Here is a 22544-nt window from a genome sequence, read left to right on the forward strand (position 1 = left end):
ATATGCTTTCAGTAGTTGAGGCTTTGGTGTCTTAAATGAAGTGTATGCTTGATTTAAGGATAGTCTGAAAGGATTACTGGAAAAGGAACAAGAATATGTCTGTACATTTTCCTAATTTCTCATATTAGTATTAGGTTTTGGCATACATATTTTTGAGTCAAATAGTCATATCGAAGTTATCGTCATTAATACTAAGTAACATGCTTACCGTCATTAATACTAACATGCTTCGGTATTCTTTTGCCGATTTCAATAGAACAAGCAGAACAACAACACTATTTGAAAGCATAAGACAGAGGACACTCGTACGCATCTGAAGAAAGGAAGAAAAAAAAAAGTGCGCGTTTAAAGCGTTTTGTGTCTTATGGATACTGTAATACACTAATGACGGGGAAAATATGTTCAGTCACTCAGAATCTGTTCTCCGTATGTAGAATTGTTTCAAAGAAAGGGATAAGGTATCAAAACGTTTTATTTTTCAAATCATTCAACTAATTTCAGTATAGACAGTTATACATTAATATTTCTCTTTGATTCTGCGTATTTACAAGCAAACCATTCTCGTTGCAGGGCAAGGGATTTAATTTATTGGAAATTAGCTTATAGTTCAAAGAGCGTCAAATTATTTGGGAAAGCTTGAATGACTCAGTACATTGAGTGAAGGGTGGAAAACGTTTTCAGTAACTTTCTTGATATAATTAATCCTGAGTACATTATATTATATATATATATATATATATATATATATATATATATATATATATATATATATATATATATATATATAATATATGTATATGTGGCGTTCATTTCACTAATTTTGGCTCAAGTTCGAAAACCTGTAACTGCAGATTAAAAAAAAAAAATAAACCGCAATGTAGTCTTCGTGCATCATAAGTGTAAGGAAACTTCTGAAAACTGCTACAATATACAATGCAGATGAAGTTAAAAGATTATAGGTAAATAGAATTGATACTTGCAAGAGCAACCTGTTTGTTAGTGTTTGTTAAGAGTGGGAGGGGAGCTTTTTAATAACAGGAAAAGGTGGGGAAACAAGACAAAAACATAATTAATGTATGAGAATCAATGCCAACTACGACAAAGCATAAGGCTGTAAACAAGGACAAACCTTGAAGAATGAAAGAAACTTGCAAAGCGAAACGACTAACAGATAATTGTGAAAGCTAAGGTTTAAATGACTAGACTTTTTCAACATTCAAAGTAGTTTAATTCGTGGAATTTGTTTTTGTATATTCTTATGAACCTTCCGTAACTACAGAAGTGTGGCAGCACTGACTATTCTATTTATGTTGAGTGTTTGTAGTTGGGATCACTGTGATAGAGGCGCTGCTGTTTGTGTCGTCATATTCGTGACGATACCAGAGACCACCACCTTCCTTCCGTAGTTGCACCAGCTGGCTACGCTGGGAGAGTGGAAAATGGCTGCCGTGCTGTAAAAGTGTTTCGTCACATTTCTTAATTTTTGAGTGTTAATATATTTGTGTATGGTTTAGATGAGCAAACACTATACATGAATAGTGCAAAACTAGCCATATTTTTAAAACAAATGGTAAGTAATTTTCACAAGTGAAGTTTATTAAGCAATTGTAGGCGTAGAATTGTCTTATCGACATTGGGCGTTTTTTTTGTAAATGCGCTTCCATTAGTTAGTATTTAACTTAGAGATTGACACAGCTGATGTATTTTGATTGTACGCATTAAGTATACTGTTCTGCATTTTTGCTGATGCGAGAGATGAGTGTTATCTTGTTCCTTCGTCTTTTCATTTGAATTTTGTGTTGCGGGGGGAGGGGACAGGGAAAGGAAATATACGTTCTACTGGTGGTTAAAGAATGATGAGGTATTCTGTATGTTCAAGAATAATTTTTCGTGGTTCATTTTATATTAACTAGTTAAAATTTATAGTCTTAAGATTTTGCTTAGCTTTGCTTGGTTTGAAAGTCTGAAAATTCTTAGGTACTCCCTTTCCCTAGGAATAGAAGACACCACCATGATCCTTTACGTTTTAACACTTCAACTCAATTTTTGTATATAAGGAATAAATTCTCATTTGCACACTTAAAACAGATTGCCAATTAAATTTTCACATTATAAATATTTCGTACATACGATAAATTACCGTGGAGAAGTTAGTTCGTGCTGTTCTTGTTCTTTGTGTGTGGATAATACATTTTCGGTGCTTTGTGAGAGTAGTGTAATTTTAATATTAAAAAAAATCACATTGTTTAAAAAACAAAAGCTTAATCTTTCAAGCAGACTAACTGCGCACTGACCTTTGTTTGAGCACGGCACGTGTGCATGCTCGTGACGTGATTGGTAAACACAAGCAAGGACAGTTGAGCAAAGCGGTGTAGTCTTCCAAGATTAAGATGCCTCAAGGACGAATTGTAGAGAACGAAATATGCGGATCAGTAAGTTGTCACGAGTTGTCATCTTTAACCAAGATTTTAGTATTTCTAGAAGCAAGTGCTGTTCTTTATATATAATATTTATTTTATAAATCTTAATCTTAAATTGCACAAATACAAAGTTGCATGCAGTTTTGCTATACGGAACCATGGTATTAGTAGTAGTGGGAACGGGTTAGAAGCCCCGTAGAGATGGGTTCTGTTTTTGACATAAAATGGGCAAATTAAAGACTCACCTTATTTTTCTATACATTTTACAAGCCATGGATCCGCATAGTAAACTGCACTGAAAGTTGTTTCATGGAATAGATACTGGATTATTTTTTTAAACCGTACTTTTCTTTGTTTCTAAACTAAATTAACATGCAAATAAATCCCGATTATTGTATTTGACATGAGCGACTGCGAATTACCTAATAGCTAAAATTTGTGTAGAGGTAAATGCGTGTAATAGCGAATGGATTGAGAGATCTATCGAGTCTGTAATGTACAGTAGACCATAATATTCCCTAGCGGTATAATATATATATATATATATATATATATATATATATATATATATATATATATATATATATATATATATATATATATATATATATATATATATATATATATATATATATATATATATATATATATATGTTTCAATAACTCAGACTAATTGTAAATTACTCAGAGTACGGTAATGTATTGTATAAGAGACAGTTGTAAACAAATAGCTACGGTACTAACTCACTCTGACCCAAGGATCCCGAAGGGTCAATGGCGCATACACAAAAGTTCCATTGACTTAACTTACTGGATCCAGTTTCTATGTACTCCTATTTATGCGAGATCCATCGTAATACTGTCCTCCCATCTATTTACTGCGACATCCATCGTAAGATTGTCTTCCCACCTGCGCCTATTTTTCTGCGTATAGCAAAGCAACGCAAAAAGCAGTCATATTGCAGACTGCTATGTTTATTATCGCAAATTTTGCGTTGCGTTGACGCGAACGGTTACGGAATATCCCTGATTGGGTCTTTCATTGTGGCTACATGACCTGCCCACTATGCCTCCTAAACTTAATGGGGAATGCGGCGTAGGATCGAAACTGCGTAGCATCGAAACTGCGTACGATCGAAAAATTCAGCTCAAAACCTGTTTCGATCCTACGCAGTTTCGATCCTACGCAGTTTCGATCCTACGCAGTTTCGGTCGTATACAGTTTTGATCCTACTCCGATTTTTCCCTATATAACTTCAAAAAAATACTATTACTTAATATTCTGTGATTATAAAATAATTGTTTTTTTATTGTTCGATCATAAGACCTTATCTGTTTTCGATCCTACGCCGGTTTTAGTTTCGATCGTACGCAGTTTCGATGCTACGCAGTTTCGATCCTACGCATGTAACCCAACTTAATGAACCTAAAAATTTTAGGTAAATGTATAAATTATGCAGTTCCTCGTTATGAAGTTTTCGCCATTCCTCACTCCTATTCCTCTTTGGTCTGAATATTCACTTCAGGATTTTTTCAAATTCTTTCAGTGTGCGTTCTTCCCTCAAAGTATGCGACCATGTTTCGCAGGCATACAATACAACCAATAATTATCGTTGTATATGCTTTAAGCTTCAACAGAATTCGCGGGGACTAAAGAATTTAGACTGAATAATAATGCGAATTTCCTACTTTGGGTGTGATTTTAATGTTACTAGGGCTAGCTGGTTTAAACCTTGTGTGTGTGTGTTTAAACAAAAAGAAAAAAAATAAAAAAAAAATGTGAAGTTTGTGATGACGCTTCCACATTTCCCAGACTGCGTTAATTGTATCTATTCATAGCCCAACACTCTTAGTACACTCTAAAATCAGAAATAGATAGGGTATTCAAGCGTCCAAATGTGATTTGTCAATCATTGTTAATATTGATCCTAGATTTTTGAAAATATCCAATTTCTCGAAAGTATTATTACATAATATATAGTATTAGTCACGGCGAATTGCCATGTATTTAGTTTTCTCTCATTTACTTTTAAACCCATTTTCCTGCAGACATTTAATAAAACTGTGTATTTCTTTGTATTCTATCAGATGGATATCATCATGGGTGGGGTGCTATTAACGTTGTAACTCTTACTGATAGTTGAATCTTCGACTGCGTACCGTATGAACTACAATGGATGATCGAAAAACTGTTTACAAAGCCTATTATGGCTTATTTGTGAGAGAGATGGAAGATCAACACACCTGATGATAGAAGAAACTCAGTGCTAGTTGTCTGTGTAACTACTTTGCTTTGCTGTTGCACAGAAATCCGCGTCAAGTCCTCGTAGCCACCATGAGGCAGTGATTTTGACATCAATATGTCCTATAATTGTGACCAGCCATATTCTGCTTCAGAACAAAGGTGTTACAGGCGACTAGATCAGGGCTGTAGGAGGGGAGTTGTTCCAACGTAAACGCTGGTATGGTCAATGGATTTTTTTTTTTTTTTTTTTTGTGCTGAATGGAGTCTTGTATTATCATTCAGAACAATGAAACCACGGTTGAGGAGAACAGGACGTTTTCGTCTGATGCATCCTGCAACGTGCAGAAGTGTCCTGTGATACCTTTCAGCATTCACGGTTTCTTCCTGTTCCAAATAATCGATCAGTAGCACACCAGATACGTTCCAGAATACAGTACACACAATTTTCCTGAACGAAGAAACCACTTTAAATTTCTTCTGTGAAGAAAATACATGTTTTCAATCTATGGATGTCTGCTTTCTTGATGAAGTGAACAGATGCAGTATTGTTTTATCACCAGTCACTACCCAATGAAGAAAATTGTTCCGGGGCTGTCTAACACTGCAAAATATTTAGCGTCGTTGCCATTTCGGTGTCTTACTGTTCTGAGATAGCGCCCGTTACACCCATTTTGCGCACACTTTCGTATACTTAAGGACATTTACCATTGTGTTCTGCACATCATACGGTAGTCCCAGCTTAGCACGTATTGAAGGTATTGTTGCTCTGTTCATGTGAATATTCACTCACCTACACAAGCACAATTCACGTCAATGGTTAATATTCTCTGGGTCTACCTTATTTCTAGGATTATTAACACTGGTCCGTCCGTCCTTTGAAAACACTGTACAGCTTCGCAATCAGTTCTCTTGAAATTGAGCCCTCCCCTATACTTCCATAATCTACCTATGAATATCAGCAAGTGTAGTGCTATTAACCCACAGGGATCGCACCACTGACCTCATTTCTACCTTTGACCAGTTTTCCAGACGAGTCACCATTTTAAATATCCACTTTTTGGGATGTCAGAATCCGAAGTCCTCAAACGTACACCAAGATAGATATGTTAATCTACAAATCAGTTTTCATTAAGTTACAGTAACATGTTTCGTAAACTTTTTTTTTTTTTTTCTACCATTCCTCGTATCTGCAGTATAGACTAACGCACATGTTGAGTAGTCGTACCTAGAAATTACAGGTTAACGTTTATTCTTGTTTTGGATCTTCTTGTAAAGACTTTTTAAACCTGGCTTTGTTAAATGTGCTTTGCTGGGGTTGCACGTAAATGGGCTGTGCTACTGTGAATTTTTCAAGAATTGGAAAGATCTTCAAAACCTGTACATGTATTTTTTTTCCTCCTAATTTGCAATGAAAGAATGTACAGCTTTCGCCGACTGGCAGGTTAACGTATGTAACATTCGTTAGTATTAAAATTGAGCGTAGGTTCTACAATAGTATTAACTGCAGCTACTAACATATTATAAGGAACGTCATTATGTCAGTAGTTGAGAATCGTATCTATACCGTATACGAACGAACCATAAATGGGTTGAAATCTTTGGAGCTTGAAATTATGAAACTGGAGATAAAGAACTCCGACGATTGTAATTCCGAAGCCCAAAGATTTGGCACAGATTAATATGCATTAATTCCTGGAAATAGTGCTATAAGATGATTGAAACGCCAATGTTACTGGTTATCCGTTTTTGCAACTGATAATTTAGGTTTTCATATGCTGAAGTAACTGTTTACCTCCATTACCTTCTTATACTTGCATTAGTTGTTATAGTGCAGATTATAGAATCTTGTCTTGTTAAAATGATTACCCAGCTTAATTATCGTATCATTAGCAGTTACGTTGACAGTCGTAAATGTATCATTCAAATGTTTGATGTGCACTGTTGTTGATACGTAAGTCTTTTCTCCGGAAACACCTGTAAATGTTGTAATCCTTAACCACTTCCCGGTCAATTTTATCCAAATTAACCAAGTCATTATGGCCAATCCGAGCTGTTATTTTTTCTGCACTTGTTTCAATATAGATCAACACGAGTAAATTGCATTTTGTTTCGTCGACCTTCATTCATGATTTATTGCGAGGTATTTCGTGTACAACATAGACACGTTTGGGAAGAAAATCGACCAGAAGTGACCTATTTAGTACAACGAAATAACTCGGGTTAAACCGGGAAGCGGTTAACGTGCGTTCTGTTTACTCATCATATATACTTTATATTGACTGATCCATTTTATATATATATATATATATATATATATATATATATATATATATATATATATATATATATTAGTGTGTTAATGAACTATACCAACAAACCAACAAGGACCACCATCCACAGTCTCTCGAGTTCGAAATAGGGCCTCGTGAAATTTGGCGTTTTCGCGATTTTGGACAGCCCTAGCTCTGAAACTATGCACTTTTCGCCATAGGTGCATATGAACTTTTTCTCTTATTTTGATGTGAGGAATCATTTCTTAACGTTCGACGGTCTAGTTCATTATTTTATATATATAGATATAGATAGATTAACTAAGGAACTCGCCGTATTCTTAGAGTGGTTTTACACCCTGTCCCATCACCATATTGATGTACATAAATACTTCGCATAATTTGGTTAATTAGTTAGGCATTATGCAAAACCTTCAACCGCAATATCAGAATCTATTTACCAAATTCAAAAGATGTGTAATAGAAACCGTGTTAGTGGAAAATCCAAGTCACATGAGGTGTTCCTATATTTCTGTTCGTTATGTCTCAACTCATTTACCAAAATTACAGCACTATGGGATATGATACGTGAACTCCTGTAGCGTATCATGAGACATCTTCAGTTATACTAATTGTGCTGTATTAATCTATGCTATTCATTAATATCGTTAGCAGCTTGTTCCGGGTGCTTCGTAAGTCCCTTAGATCAGATCAATTCAATTTCATTTTTTTTAAAATCTTCATATGACAGGTAAATCGCGCAAACTGTAATTACGAATTTCCGAATTAGGTAGACCTGTAAAGTTTCTGAAGATTATATTTTCACTCAAGGAAGATAAAATTTTCAATCAAGATTTACCTTTTAGGATAAATTAGGCTCATTCGTATTATGTGAGCGTGTGTTTGTGTGTGTGTGTGTGTGTCAGATCATTATTTAAATCACAAAGATATCCTGTCTTCGACTTAATGATGATAAATTCTCATAATTGATGAATATGATGATATAAGAAAGCGAACAGACATATCAGCGGGAGCTTCCTCTCATGGCTGTATGGTTAACGTATATTTCTTCAGCACATCATGTAGAATGGATCTACGTTAAGCTGTTGGCTCACGTCACATAATACTTCGGTGCTGAAAGACGTGCTAAATTCAGTTCAACTGACCAACTACAGTGGACTTTTTAATTCGAAGTCCAAGGGGACACGAAAAAACTTCGAATTATCCAAAATTCGAATTATCCAACAACATTCATTTTCAATATGTAACAACAAACAAACCAAAGCACTGTGCATCAAAAACATATTTATATGGTGTAGACTTTACCTTTAAAGCAGCTTATTATTTGCGTGATTAAATACCGCAAACTAACAAACGACATTGACTCCACATAATTAAAACTACGTGTACAATGGAAAATATATTAACGTACAACACTACAACATACATTGAATAGCCCAAACAATTAAACACCAGTAACAATTTGAATATTCTGTTCTCACTTTTAAGAAGTCGTAAATATCATTTGCTTAAATTTGTTTGATTTTGTACGGTCAATAAATCTTGAACTTCATGTATTGCGTGGAATACGATATTAATAACATTTGGTTGACTTTTTCAATAATTCATCTTAAATTTTCAACCAATTCTGAAACAAGATGAGATTGGCACACGTTCTCTATCTTTACTTCTCATCTTCATCTTTATCATTACATAGATTTTCTATTTATTTTTTGTATTACTCTTCCCTATGGCTGCATCTGGATAACTGAAAACATGTTAAAACAATTTCTCTTTACATCTGTCCAATATTAAAAAAATTCAACTCTATTTACTTCGAATTATCCAAAACATAGGTTCAAAAGTTCGATTTATCCACGATTTTTTACTATTGTTTTCAATACAGTTTTCAAGGGGAATGGACTTCTGTTCGAATTATCCAAGTTCGAATTAACGAGACTCTACTGTAATCAGTTTGAAAAATACCATGTTCATTTTTACCTAAGGCACCTTTTATGTATTTATTTTTAAATAAGACTATTTCAAATTCGTGACGTTTACACTTTTTCATAGATTGATATTATTACATCCCTATGTCCATTAAACCAAAAAGTTCATGTTATGTCAACAAATTTAAGATTCTGGTAAAAGAACTACAGAAGGGAAAAGTACTCTTAACTTTTTACTGTATAAGAATCTCAGACCAAAAAAGGTTATAAAACAAATTTTTAGGGTATACTCATTGCAAGGTTCTTGAATATAAGAAACCTAATAAATATTGATGTGCCATGATATGCAATGTTAAGTAAATTAACACATGTTTGATTCACAAGGATGAGAGTTCGGTTACGTGTGGAAATTCAATATTTTGGAAACTACTCTAGTGAAAGGTCGTGTAATCTAAATGTGAAAAGATCTGCAAAGGATTGCTGGTCCTTTTTACAGTGTTCAGTATTTATTTTTATGCTTTTTGTAATTCCTTGAGACATTTGCGGTAGTCTTACCTTTTTCAGATTTATCGGCCAGTTCATACATACTCTTTTCCAGGGAGTTCATGAAGATTTACTTTAGTTCGTTTTTATAATTAGCTTGGAACAGGCAGTGCAACAATATTTAAATTGTAATAATCTAATTACTAAATTGTAATGTAAATTCAAGGAATGGCTCAGTTTTTTTTTCTCTCTTTTCAGGTGGTAATTTCCTGACACTAAACTTGGTAGTTTTAATTGGGATAATTCCCACTTTGTGGGCGGACATTGCATAGGCTCCCAAAGGACTTCCAGAATGGAGCGCGAGTCAAACCAAATGCAGGCTCCTCCAGCCCTTTGCCGTTCTGGATGTGGCTTTTATGGGAGCCCAGCAACTGACGGATTATGTTCTATTTGCTACAAAGAAGCTCTAAAAAAGAAACAGCAGCCGCCAGCAACGTCGGGAAGTGTACCTTCTGCAACCGAACGCACTTCCACAAATTTTATTTCAAATAGTGGCAGTCCTAGTCCTGGTTCTGCTATTCCTTCCAGCATTGACACTGCCCAGCCCACAGTTCCGGTCATCAGCCCAGTCAACAATGGAGAGCAAAATAAGGAGGTAAGAAGAGCTGATACATTAGAGAATATTGTTGCTATTTGTAGAATACATAACCATGTATTTCTCTTACTGCTAATGATAGATAAAATACTCGGATATTAGTAATAATTACAAGGATGTGTTCATTCGGGTTAACAGGGTGATAAGTGAACATCACTCAAGAGTACGTACAGGGTGTGATTGAAAAGTACCGGAACTTTTCCCGCCGCGCGGCTCCCTGGCGTTCGAAAAAATGTGAGGGGTGGGGGAAAATGTGCGCGGAACCTTCCTCTTTCAAACGGAACTTGGCCCAGTGCGCTGCGAGCAGCGGTTGAGAAAGCATCGCTGTCCGCGCGAACGTCGTTTTGGTCGTCGGTCACGTTTTGGAGCGCCGAAAATGGAGTCAAAGATTGACCAACGCTACGCCAAAAGACGTTCACCGAAGGGTCGTACTCATAGCACCATGTTTCATCACCACTGATCACACTGTCTAATAACTCTTCGTCGGCTTCCACACAATCCAGCACTTCACGACTCATTTTCACTCTCAGTTCTTTTTGCTCCTCGGTCAACACCTTGGGGACCAGTTTGGCGCACACCTTCCGCATGTTCAATTCTTCAGTCACAATTTTTTGCACTGCATAGTATGTCAAATTAAGTTCTTCGCTGATCTCCCGGAGGGTTGTCCGACGGTCCAGGTTCAGGTATTCACGAACTCGGTCGGTTTTCGACGTCGACGGCCTCCCAGAGCGTGGTTCGTCATCGGCGTCCTCCCGGCCTTCCCTGAAGGCCTTGTGCCGCTCAAGATCCGGGTACGGGACATCACATCTTCCCCAAAGGCTTCCTTGAGCAGGTCCTGGGTCTCGGTGAACGTCTTTTTTAGTTTGACACAAAACTTGATGGCGTAGCGTTGGTCAATCGTTGACTCCATTTTCGGCGCTCAAAAAACGTGACCGACGACCAAAACGACGTTCGCGCGGACAACGATGCTTTCTCAACCGCTGCTCGCAGCGCACTGGGCCAAGTTCCACTTGAAAGAGGAAGGTCCTGCGCACATTTTCCCCCACCCCTCACATTTTTCGAACGCCAGGGAGCCGCGCGGCGGAAAAAGTTCCGGTACTTTTCAATCACACCCTGTACAAAGCTAAATTCACTATAATATAAATGATAGGCTTTGTAATTTCTATGTGATGGTAAGATTTTAATGTAAAACTTTGTTTCCTTATTTACGTTAAGAAATAACTCAAGCAGAGTTGTTCGCCAATTTGTGGTTCTGGGAGAAATATGGTTTGAAATATGTTATTTGTAACTGCAAGTAATCAGTAATCCCCAGTTATATACATGCAGTTAATTTGATGTCCACACAAAAGTTTAAGCTATTTTACACTTTACTAATGTATAGATATACTCTTGTATAGCTGAATACTTAGCGCCCCTTGTTTTCACACTGTACTGTAAAAGTATAGAAAACCATAAGTGGGTGCCGAAATGCAGACCACACATCATCCAACAAAATTATTTCGTCGCCCACATCCCTTAATGGTATGTAACCTCATAGTTTAGTAAGATGATTCAATAAAGTTCGGGTTTGAATTTTAAGAAATACTTTAAAATACATAGGAAGAGCAGTGTGATAGAAACTAATTTTTTGAGAATTAACATTTGATATATTTTTAGAATGTGTGCCAAATTGCGTTGCGTATTATTATTTTATTTAATTGTTGATCTTACAAGAACGTCTCATGGTAACGAAGAGAAAAAAAAAATAATCGCAGTCATGGATTGGTTTATTTAAATTTTTAGGGAAATGTCCTCGGATGAAAATGACACAGAATCAGAGACTTCAGAGCAAAATAACACAACCTCTCCTGAGACTTCAGACCAAAGGAATGAAGCAGAATCCACTGAAACCTCAAATCAAAAATACAATGCAGAATCATTTAAAACTCCTGATGTAACAAATGTAAATAAGTATAGAATTTTATACACTGTATATTTATTTCAGGAACTTTATTTATAATTGTTACGACACTTCCGAATATTTACATACAAGACTTCACAATTTTAAATGCTATGTAGAGCAAGAAACTCACATCTAAAACACGATTTCTTTAATTATACGGAATTTATTATGACAGCTACAAGAAGTAAAACCCCCTTATTATGGATAAGTTTCAAATTTGAGTGTAAATTTTCATCAGATTACTTAGCAGGCATCATAAGACTATTTTCTTCTTTCGTTGTTTAAAAACTTTCACTTAACATGGAGTGAACAAGAAGAAAGTGCGTACCATTTGTGCCATTGCTATAAAATGTCATTCACCCATGAGTTGGTTGCTTACCACGTGAATGTCATTATCTTGACCGTTACAATTCAGCTATATATATAAAGACTATTTACATGGAAAGCATCCAAAATACATAGGTGGATGACATGCTAATAACGCTAGAATATTTACGTCTTAAACAGTCTACAAGTACAGAGCTTACATTGATTGATTTTTGTTCTTACATACAGCTATATGCTTTTCAAAGGAGGCATTTTTGTTGTAAAGGTATTATTACTTTATACTTTTTAATTCTTCTTTGGAAATTATGCATCTTTTGAGATATGCTTTTGAAAATAATTCCTAACAATATTCAGTTTATTTTTAAATGTAATTTAACCATCTTTCCGCAGAAGAGTAACGAGACTGAAGGAGCAATAGCATCCACTGCTGAAAGTTCCGCTTCCCCAACTGGTGAAACAGAAGACAATGAGGGAAAGGACTTGCCTGACAAAGATGGAAAGAAGAAAAAGAATAGGTGTGCCGTTTGTCGTAAGAAGGTTGGTCTTACAGGTGAGTTAGCAGCGTTTAGAAACGCTTTACGTTTCAAGAGTGTTTCATCAGGTATAGTATATTTCAAAAGGAATTCTGAATTTTGTAAATCTTTAATATTATATAGGGTGTCCCATGAATCTCCAATTACTGAAAGTAACATGTATTATAATATCCAAGTCTGTCACCTCACTGTTAAGGCTATCTGGTAGCAAATTGCATTTACTGATACTTTGATTATAATATTTTCTGAGTTGAATTAGTTAATATTTTAAAACTAAGTATGTTGTGTGGCACCTAACGGGTACCAAACTTTGAGATAAATCTGAAACAAAACTATTTTTATACGTGCATTTGTGTTAAAGATGATGATAAGGTAGTTGTTCTGAACGTTTTTCAGTATTATGATTGTTAAATTACGTGACCGTCACATACAATCTACTTCTCGAAGGCATAGCAATACTTTACGCAAATTCATACTGAACCCACCATAAAATGCGTGACTTGTTAATGTAGTACGCATTTATCTCATACTGATGAGTATTGTCAGTTCTGTTAACAAATTTTCAGTCAACCTTATAAACATCAAAGATTTAAAATAGTGAGCCTCCCAATTCAAGATTCAATTTAGTGATTTAGAATTTTTTCATTAACAGTACTTTTATTACACATAGAGCGGGAAGGTATCATCATGTAAAAGGTGCAGATGCTTATCAGTTTAATGGAAGTACCTGGAGTTGTCAAACACATCAAATATCTAGATTGACAACAAGCAATGACTGCAGCGCCAAACTCTTTACCACGTGAGAAGCAGAAGAACGGCAGTGTTCTGTGAACTAAGCAGGCAGTGATAGTGTAAAATGGGCGATCTCTTTCAAAGAGGGCAAATTGTTTCCGTTCGTTTATGTAATGCAAACGTGACAAGTGGCATTTGTTGGGTGTGCCGCGGGGTGGTGTCCACCGCGGGATGGTGTCCGAGGTGATGATGTCCTATAAAACCCACATCAGGGAAGAGGAACAGTGGTCAGCAGGAAACCCTCAGTGACTGATTCCACCGAGCATTAAAGCAAGTGTCACTCAGAACCGCCGTGCGGCTGTACCGAAAGTAATGAAGGAACTCAAGCAGTACCTCCCACAGCCTGTATCGACAAAGATAGTCCGCAATAAATTACATGATGTGGACGTACGTGATCTAGTTGAACGTCTGATACAACTGATGAGGGACCATAACGATTTAGCATGATGCCAATCGTACCGCAACATGGACCAATGATGACAGGAATAATGTATGATGTGGTCGGATGAGTCATCCTTCGTCTTTCTTCAAACCACAAATCATGTTTGCGGCTGATATCCAAAGAAGTATGTGATCCTCAATGTTTGCACCCAACCGTGGAACATGGCGGCGATTCTGTGATGTGGGCAGCAGTATCCTGGTTTTCAGTGGACCCTGTGCTGGCGCTTACCAGTCGCCAGATGTTTCCGGCAATGACTCCATATTCCAGGATGATAATCCGCCCATTCATACAACTGGAGCGGCTGCTGTGTGGTTTGAGGAGATCGGGATGAGGTTACTTTGTCCGTTTTACACAAATCCAGCACATATCCCCACCTCAATTCTCTTATGGAACTGAATGATGTACTATCATAGAATGAAGTAATACTCCACTCCTACAATTGACGACCTCTTGACTCCGTTCCACGTCACACTAGAACTGTTCTGAGGGCGAAAGATAGTCCAATACAGTTTTAATTTGCGTTGTACTTTTTTTTTTTTCAGGTGTTCCTGTTAAATTGATAAGAATCTGTACACTGGAAATTCATTATTTTCATTTAACCTAAGGGACATACTTCCTTATGGCATGCTTAAATTATATCGAAGTCTATATATGCTCTAATAATGATAAGTACGATGATGCAAGTACCCCCGTCCCCAATTCCATTTCACTCAATACCGTGGGTTTGGCTTCAATTTGCAACGTTGATGTATCAGTATAACTGTGATTTGTTGCATATCAATAGCGATAGTTGACGTTCAGGGTCATCGTGTTTAAGAGATAAAGTAGATGCATATGTGGGGGCAAAACGTGCCCTCCTGCAACTTACTATGAATTGAATCTTTAATTGTAATAATCTTTCACTGGAAAAGGCGATGTATGCTTCTATGTATACGTTCGCAGAATGATTGCCGCAGTGATTTGGCGGCCCCCCCTTCCCTCTTCAGTGTATATTTACAGCATCTGAAATGAATCTGGTTATAAGAGTGATTGGCGTATGAGGGTATAGATGATATAAATTTTCTGCAATTTGACTCTAATAACAACCTTCAGTCGACATTGCAGTGTCAGTTCTGTATTGCTTCGATAATGCTTTTGTACATCAGCGGGGGTTTGTCAGAACTTCAACACATGACTTCTGACAGATACTGTGAAACATGTTTGTCACAGAATTGACTAGAGTTAACTTAAATGGCAGTACGATTAGACAATAGATTTGAATATTGAAATCCGAATTATATTGGATAGTTAAAAACTTCTGAGGTACCCTATAATTATTTTTGTGTGAGAGAATCGTGTATAAGTAAGATTTACCGATAAATGGCAACTACTGTAATCTGATGCCTAAGTTGCAATTTTTGGGTAAGCTTGTAAAAATTAATTTGGTTATATAATATTTAGGTATCTTTAAAGTAATAGTAATAGTAAAGTAATAGTAATAGTAATTCCTGACTTGGTAGCCGTGCTTTCTGATCATGTGGAGAATGCATCGGTCCCGAGAATACAACAGGCTACTTGTTAAAGTATGTAAATAACTTAGTTCACTGAAACAAGGACAATAGTTAAATTTGCAAACTGCAATAGATGCATTCTTGAGACATTGCTCGAAACTCAGCAATGAAAAATGCTACCTGGATCCGGTGTAGTGAAAGATTGTAGTAGCATACATGATTATTTCCTTTATTAACTACAGTGCAACTATGGGAAAAAGTTAAAGTTGGAGTGTTATAGAACAGGTAATTATTCAATGTGTTTCGAATGAGGTCAAAAGTCTTTGCACCTCACCTACTTAAACCAGAAATTCCCGTATAAATTCAAATACGAAAATTAGCGTAAATGGTTTTCATTATCTAATTGATTTTAGATACTACATACTTACAAGTATTACAGTGTTTTCTTCATAAACATGAGAGAAATAAAGTCGGGAAGTTTTAAAATTTTTTGTTCCTACTACGGTTCTGTCAGTTAAAACTAGCAATCTCAAAAGCTGTATTTCTAGTTAACAGCACTAAAAGTAGTTTATAGGATCCCATAGCTCTTGCTTTTCTGCCATTCAGACATTATAAAACAAATTCAGGTTCTGCCAGGTTGCAGACTCACTTGTAAACATACATTTTCAATTTTACTTTGTAAATTGTGTAAACAGCTCATTTACTCAAAGAAATTATTGCCAGATTGACACTCAAGACTGGTATTTTCTACATTTGCTACAGGTGACAAAATAAATTAATAACGAGAAGACCAATGGTTGTTACGCTAAAAATAGACTGCAATAATGATCTGTAGAAGGATATCCCAAGTTACTAGTTGTTTGTTTTGCACTAACGTAATTATGCTGTTGATTGTTTGAAACTGTTAAAAGGTCTACGTGGGATTAAGGATAGGTTGTAACCTTGATCAGTCTAGTACTTGAAATATATAGTCAGTTACGTCACTTTACCTTTAACTTGATACATTTATTCAAACCTGCATTGAACTCTTGAACAAACAAACAAAAGTGTAATACCTGATATAGTTAGTTACGTCCAAGTACATTAACTTCTCACATGACGTAGCAATCTGATTTAAGTTTCATTCTGGCGATGTCCAGGGAAGAAATAGGGGCCATTTTGGATTATACGTATATGCTTCATTGCGGAAATTGTTAATGGCATTGTAAGTTGGGTCAGATCTTTGTGGTGAGGCTAGACGATAAAATAATATAGAGCCGATTGAAGAGTCTGTTGGTAATGCTAAAAATGATCATTACAGATAATGGGTTGTAGAAAGTAATCATAAGTTATGTGTTAGTATTGCACTTGTATAGTTATAAACCTACATCGGATTAAGGATAGGTTGTAGTGTTCATCAATCCATCTGCAAAGTTTAATTGATGGGCCAAACGTAAACTGATCACTTTTAACACTGGTTGTAGAAAGTAAGGGAATTAACTCCTATGTGTGAGATAGTACGCAGCTTCTTCAGTTTGGATCATACAGTTTTCTTTTAGTGCTTTCAGGACAGGAGTAAATGAAACCGGTCGGAAATTGACTGCTTCCAGAAGTCGGATAATGTATTTAAACCTCATCAAAAAGCTTTCTTTAATTTTCTAAAATAACTATTACCGCATTTGGTGAACAGAACATGCTAAAGTAGCAAAGTGAGGAATTATTGTAATGTCTGAAATTGAAAAAGTATGGAGAGAAACGTGATTAGTTACAGGATTCAATGATGATCTCTTTGGATATTTTATTATTTTGTGCTAACTAAAGAGTGTGAGGCTTTTGACTGAATCTGTCAGTCGTCTTTCATAATAGTAAAACATCACTTTGTTAGAAGTAATAAAACGAGAGGTCATCATAATGTGAGAGAGAAGAAAAAGATTTCTATTAACAAACATCAGGTAATAGAACCCTGGATATTTATCGAGGTTACCATTAAGAAATTTGACAAATTCAGTGGTAAGGAAATATTGGGTTTCGCAAAGAAGACTGATCATACTTATATCTAGAATTTGGTTCTCAAGTTGCAACCAATGCGTTAAATTTTACCTTTTCACAAAGGCGCTAACTTTTCACTATTTATCTAGTGCTTGTTCACAGGGAGAAACCATGAAAAAACATCAACATAAACAACTTGTTTGGGTTGTCTCACCTTCCGATGCTGAAAAGGCGAACCAACAAGACTGATGATTCAATGTTAGTGCGAAAGAAAAATTTTACATAAAGCGAATTAGATATACAAAAATAAACGGATTAATTCTGGCTCCACGTGATTTTAGCAAATAATGAAGTAGAAACACTAATAATATAAAGTCGTACATAGTGAATTAAATATACAAAAATTAATTTTGGCTCCACATGATTTTACCAAATAATGAAGTAGAAATGCAGATATTGTAAAGTTGCACATAAATATGTCATAGAAATTCAACTTTAGAATGAGAATTTTCCGTTAAGGAAATATAAGAAGCAAAAACTGATGTGACGCTTAATGCTTAGACGAAAAAAGACCAGTCTTTACCCATCTTATTTGTTGCGAAAGTTTTTCTGTGCTAGTTCATACCTTAGCTGTTGGCGTGAAAATAATCGATGTAAGGATTACATACGCTCATTACAAGTAGAATAAGACTAATTTCATTAATGAAAACCGAAGTACAGTAGATGAGAAAAACATAATGACAATTGTTTTTTTTTAAAAGAAAAAAATGCAATTGGTCATTTTACACATTATCTTATCCTCGCAGATAGTTTTGAATTGTCCATGTTTAACTTTTTTTTATTTTTATTTTTTATTTTTATTTTATTAAATGCTGAATTCGTAATGATGCCAAGAAACAAGGAACTGGAATTACTTATTCCATGAATTGAACTTTCATTTTGTAGAATAATTTAATTGTACACAAATGATCATTTCCTAATTTATGTGTGTTTAAATTCTGTTCGAGTCAGTTTCGTCTTTGCATTTTGTAGACATTCCAAACCTAATGCTACTTGTCTTTCATCTCTGAAAAGCAAGAAAGATAACAAAATGTGAAATCGCTCTGTGTCATTTATGAATCCCTTATCAGAGCTTCAAACATCTATTACAAGACACAAAGCCAGGAAAGGTGTACGAAAATCCCTTTGTTCTGTAACCTTGTTTTGAAAAAGTAAGCTTGGATTGCATTTCGTAAGTTCATTGAGGCGTTTTATTTCCAGATACAATAAAATATCGAAGGGCATGTTCTCTCCTTGTTAAGTCTACGGCTAGATCAGTAATATGGTGTGTCTGAAGAAAGGCAAAAGAAATCTCGGCTTTATTAGCAGTTTCGTTGAACGTTATTTTCTGTAGCCAGCAGTGGTATTTTATTTATAATAAACCAGTACCTTGAAATCAATTTGAAAGTACGCACGAGACGCCCTTAAACATTGCAGAATTCCTGTATTGCAATAAATTAGTTTTATAAGTAGCTTGTATGTGAAACATACACAAAAGCCGGTGCTGAGATGATTACTACAGGAAATTTCTATTTATTCGTTTTTCTTTGCTTTATTTTAATAAGTACTACTGTATTAATAACTTAATAAAAGTATGAGATTAAACTAAAATAAAAAGAAAAAAATGGTATTAATTTTTCAGATCTTGTAAGACCTCATATTGTGATTAATTTTTAAAATATTTTTAACATTAATAATTAATTGCAGGACGTGTTTCTTTTTCAGGCTTTCTCTGCCGATGTGGTGGATTGTTCTGTGCAGTACATCGATACAGTGACAAGCATGAGTGCACATTTGACTACAGGGAAATGGGAGCGCAGGAAATACGTCGCAACAATCCAGTAGTGGTGGGCGAGAAGATTCAAAAGATTTGAAACATTTCGTGCCTAGCAGTGAATCGATTGGTAAATGGTCAAAATTTCACTGGCAGCTGACTGAACTTAGTGCCATTGTTTTAAAGCATCATTGATTTTGCTCCAAGACATTGTTGTTAAAGACAACCGGAGTGTAGTGGTGTTTTAACAAACTTTGAGATGAGCGAACCGCAGTAAAAATAATGGCACCCAAAAGACAGTGATAGTGTAATGGCACCTGCACATCAAAGACTATGGCTTATTAATAGATAGGTCTAATGTCAATAAAACAAAATATTTGAATTTGAGTGCATGAGTTATTTTCGTAGGGTTGCATAGAGCCCATTTCTTCCCTGTCTAGGTGACATGCACAGTACGACATTTCGCGTTAATGCTCTTTGTAGCACTAGGAACAGGTGCATGTTGCAATTGAAGGACCATATTTCCAGTTGCTTCAAGAATAATAATTAAGCCTTTATGAAAGACTTATTACTGACGCATGAAGATGTATAAATTGTTCTGTGTTATGCTCATTATCCTCGTGTTTGATAAGAAAATTTAAAAAAAAGAAAAGGAAAAAAAAATGAATGCAAAACAGAAGGCTAACCATTGACATTTCCTCTTGCTCCTATTACTCTTATATTATCCAGCTACCATCTTGTAGGTAGATTCTTACTTTTTCAAAACTGCAGGTGGCTCAGACTGTCTTTGAATCTTGCTATTAGGTGTGCAAGCGTTAACTTGAATAATAATCTGTTCAGTCGAAGAATTACAAATAGAAGTTTTAGTCCTATATTTGACTTTTTTTCTATTGTATTAGGACAATTTATTAGGGGATGTTGTTGTGTGGCTCGCCATTTAAGAAACATAACGAGTTCTTTGAGTTGGGATTTTTAAGATGTATAAGGAAATAAATTCGTGTGTTAGGTGTGCTAGTGATGCAAAAAAGGATAAAAGTATATAAATATTATATATATAAATATAAATAGTATAAACCAATAATTCTAAAGTAGTGTATTGTGCTACAGATATGTTGTATTTGTGTGCCTGTGTGTGTGCGTGTGTTTACATGTGTGGATGTGGACTGCATGAATGCATATATGCAAAATGGTATGATACATGTAAGTGGTTATGTGCGGTGCGTGTGCTGCCTTTAATGGACTTTACAAATTTATGGTTGGGAAGTTTTTTCTTAGGAACATTGCATGTTAGATTTTAGGGGTTGCTGGCTGTTCAAAAGGAGTATTTGATTAATTTGTTCCATGAGGGTTCTGTGTTTGCATAGTTTTTCATAACTTTATCTTGGTTATTCGGAAGAAAATATAATTATTTGCCATTTCACCTACCTTGTATTCTTTGACGATGTTATTTTTGATTACTCTAATGTTGCAGAGTTCATTAAAAATAATTAAAAGTTTTCTTTTGCTATACCAGTAATGTCCACAAAGTTGTACAATATGCTTAATACCACATCAAATTGAAAAGGGAGGGGAGTTTTCTCAGGCAAAACAAGAAAGCATGTTTATTTTTGCTCCTTTTTGAGTTCTTAATTTTTTATAGGGGAAGACTGTCCTCCCATTTTTTGTAAAAGTTGCGAAAAAAACCTAGCTGTGTAATTCATAATCATTGGATCATTTTTATTTACTCACATAATCACAATACATGTAACCTACTCACCAGTAGTGTTTGATTTTATTCATTCACATGTTCTACAAACATTGTATGTAAGGTATTAATAAACCTTCCAGTCAATATTGTTACTTTTCACTCCATTTCCCTTTAATATTATACTTGGGATGTATATATAATCTCCAAAATGTGTAGCTGTATTTTTTAACAAAGCAAAATTATTTACATAGTATAATATAAACATATCAATACTATGCAACAGAAAATTCATACGGTAATCTCACAAACATTTCTTTCGTTTTGTAGTTACACCTACTTCTAGCTATATATCGCAATGCAAAATGTGTTCTGGGTATGGATTTAACCATGGAGAAAAAAAAAATAATAAAAAATAAAAATACTCCAGGCATCTGGTGAAATATATTTCTGCGTGCTGTTTACAAGCACTATTCATTCCTTCGTGTGCGCACCTTAAGATGAATCGATGATACATGAAATGTTGTCAGGCGTTTAGAATTCCTTCATATACGAACTATATGTGAAATACAGTGTGTTTGAAAAACAATCCCCTAAGTTTTAATGTGTCCTAGAATCTGTACAAAGTGACATACACTATTCTAGTTTGTGGTGTTTGATTTATCAATTCTCCAAGTTTGGCTCCCCTGCAGTTGGCAGATGTGCTTGACTTTGAGTCGGCACCAGTGCTGTTTTTTACCTCTGTTTCTGCAGTTCAATTCAGTCCAGGCAGGCGTGCAGTGCAGAGCAACTCAGCAACATTGTGTATTCCGCAACAGAAAGCGCAGTGTGTTATTTGGTTTCTAAAAACTGAATCAGTTATAACAGTGCAACGTAATTTTAGACGTCAGTATGGTGGTGAACCACCTACAGCAAAAACTATCCGTCATTGGCTAAAGTCTTTCAAGGAAACCGGTAGTGTTTTAAAAGCATAATCACCAGGTAGACCGAGAACTTCTGAAGATGTTGAACAGATCCGTGTTTCTTGTGTTTGGAGCTCGAAGAAGTCATTGGCCAGACGTAGTCTACAATTAGGAGAGATATCAAATCATTTACGGGAAAGAATCGTCGCGGCGGTTGGACAGTTATACCTGAAATGTTAGTGAATACGTGGCGAGAAGTGGAATATCGTCTCGACGTGTGCAGGGCCACAAATGGATCCCACGTTGAAGTCTACCAACATTAAACAAAAGTTGAAGGAATTCTCTTTCATGATATGTACTCATTGATGTAAGTTTTCATCCATTTCCCAATTAAATTTATACTTAAAATTAGGGAGTTCTTTTTCAAACACCCTGTACTTCTACTGTTTTATTCCGGGGCTTATGAGACAATACTGATACGTACGTTTCATTTGGAAGACAACGATAACTAAATTTGTTTTCTACTGCGTAAATAAATGATGGGTTACACTTAATTCTTCCTGGATTGGGAAAGCTTGTTAAAAAAATATTAAGGCGTGTTTTAGTCCTTGAGCCAGACCCTTAAAATC

At 35.6% G+C, this 22544-nt stretch overlaps 1 protein-coding gene across 5 annotated transcripts in view; it reads left to right on the forward strand.

Annotated features, from left to right (window-relative positions):
• drn (zinc finger AN1-type doctor no) overlaps positions 1–21160 on the forward strand; it is an 89902-nt gene extending 68742 nt beyond the window's left edge. For 4 of the 5 annotated variants that reach the window (XM_081748873.1, XM_081748876.1, XM_081748875.1 and 1 more), the window contains exons 2-4: positions 9626–10022; positions 12682–12841; positions 19281–21160. In XM_081748873.1, coding sequence (XP_081604999.1) covers positions 9720–10022; positions 12682–12841; positions 19281–19429 — 612 coding nt within the window. In that variant the 5' untranslated portion in view covers positions 9626–9719 and the 3' untranslated portion in view covers positions 19430–21160. Of the gene's footprint in view, positions 1–1408; positions 1571–9625; positions 10023–12681; positions 12842–19280 lie in introns of those variants that run through there. The other variant, XM_081748874.1, reaches the window with a different exon arrangement.
• The last annotated feature ends 1384 nt before the right edge of the window (positions 21161–22544 follow it).

This window comes from Thermobia domestica, chromosome 2 (assembly GCF_964235325.1).
Source record: "Thermobia domestica chromosome 2, izTheDome1.hap1.1, whole genome shotgun sequence".
Taxonomy (NCBI): Eukaryota; Metazoa; Arthropoda; class Insecta; order Zygentoma; family Lepismatidae; genus Thermobia; species Thermobia domestica.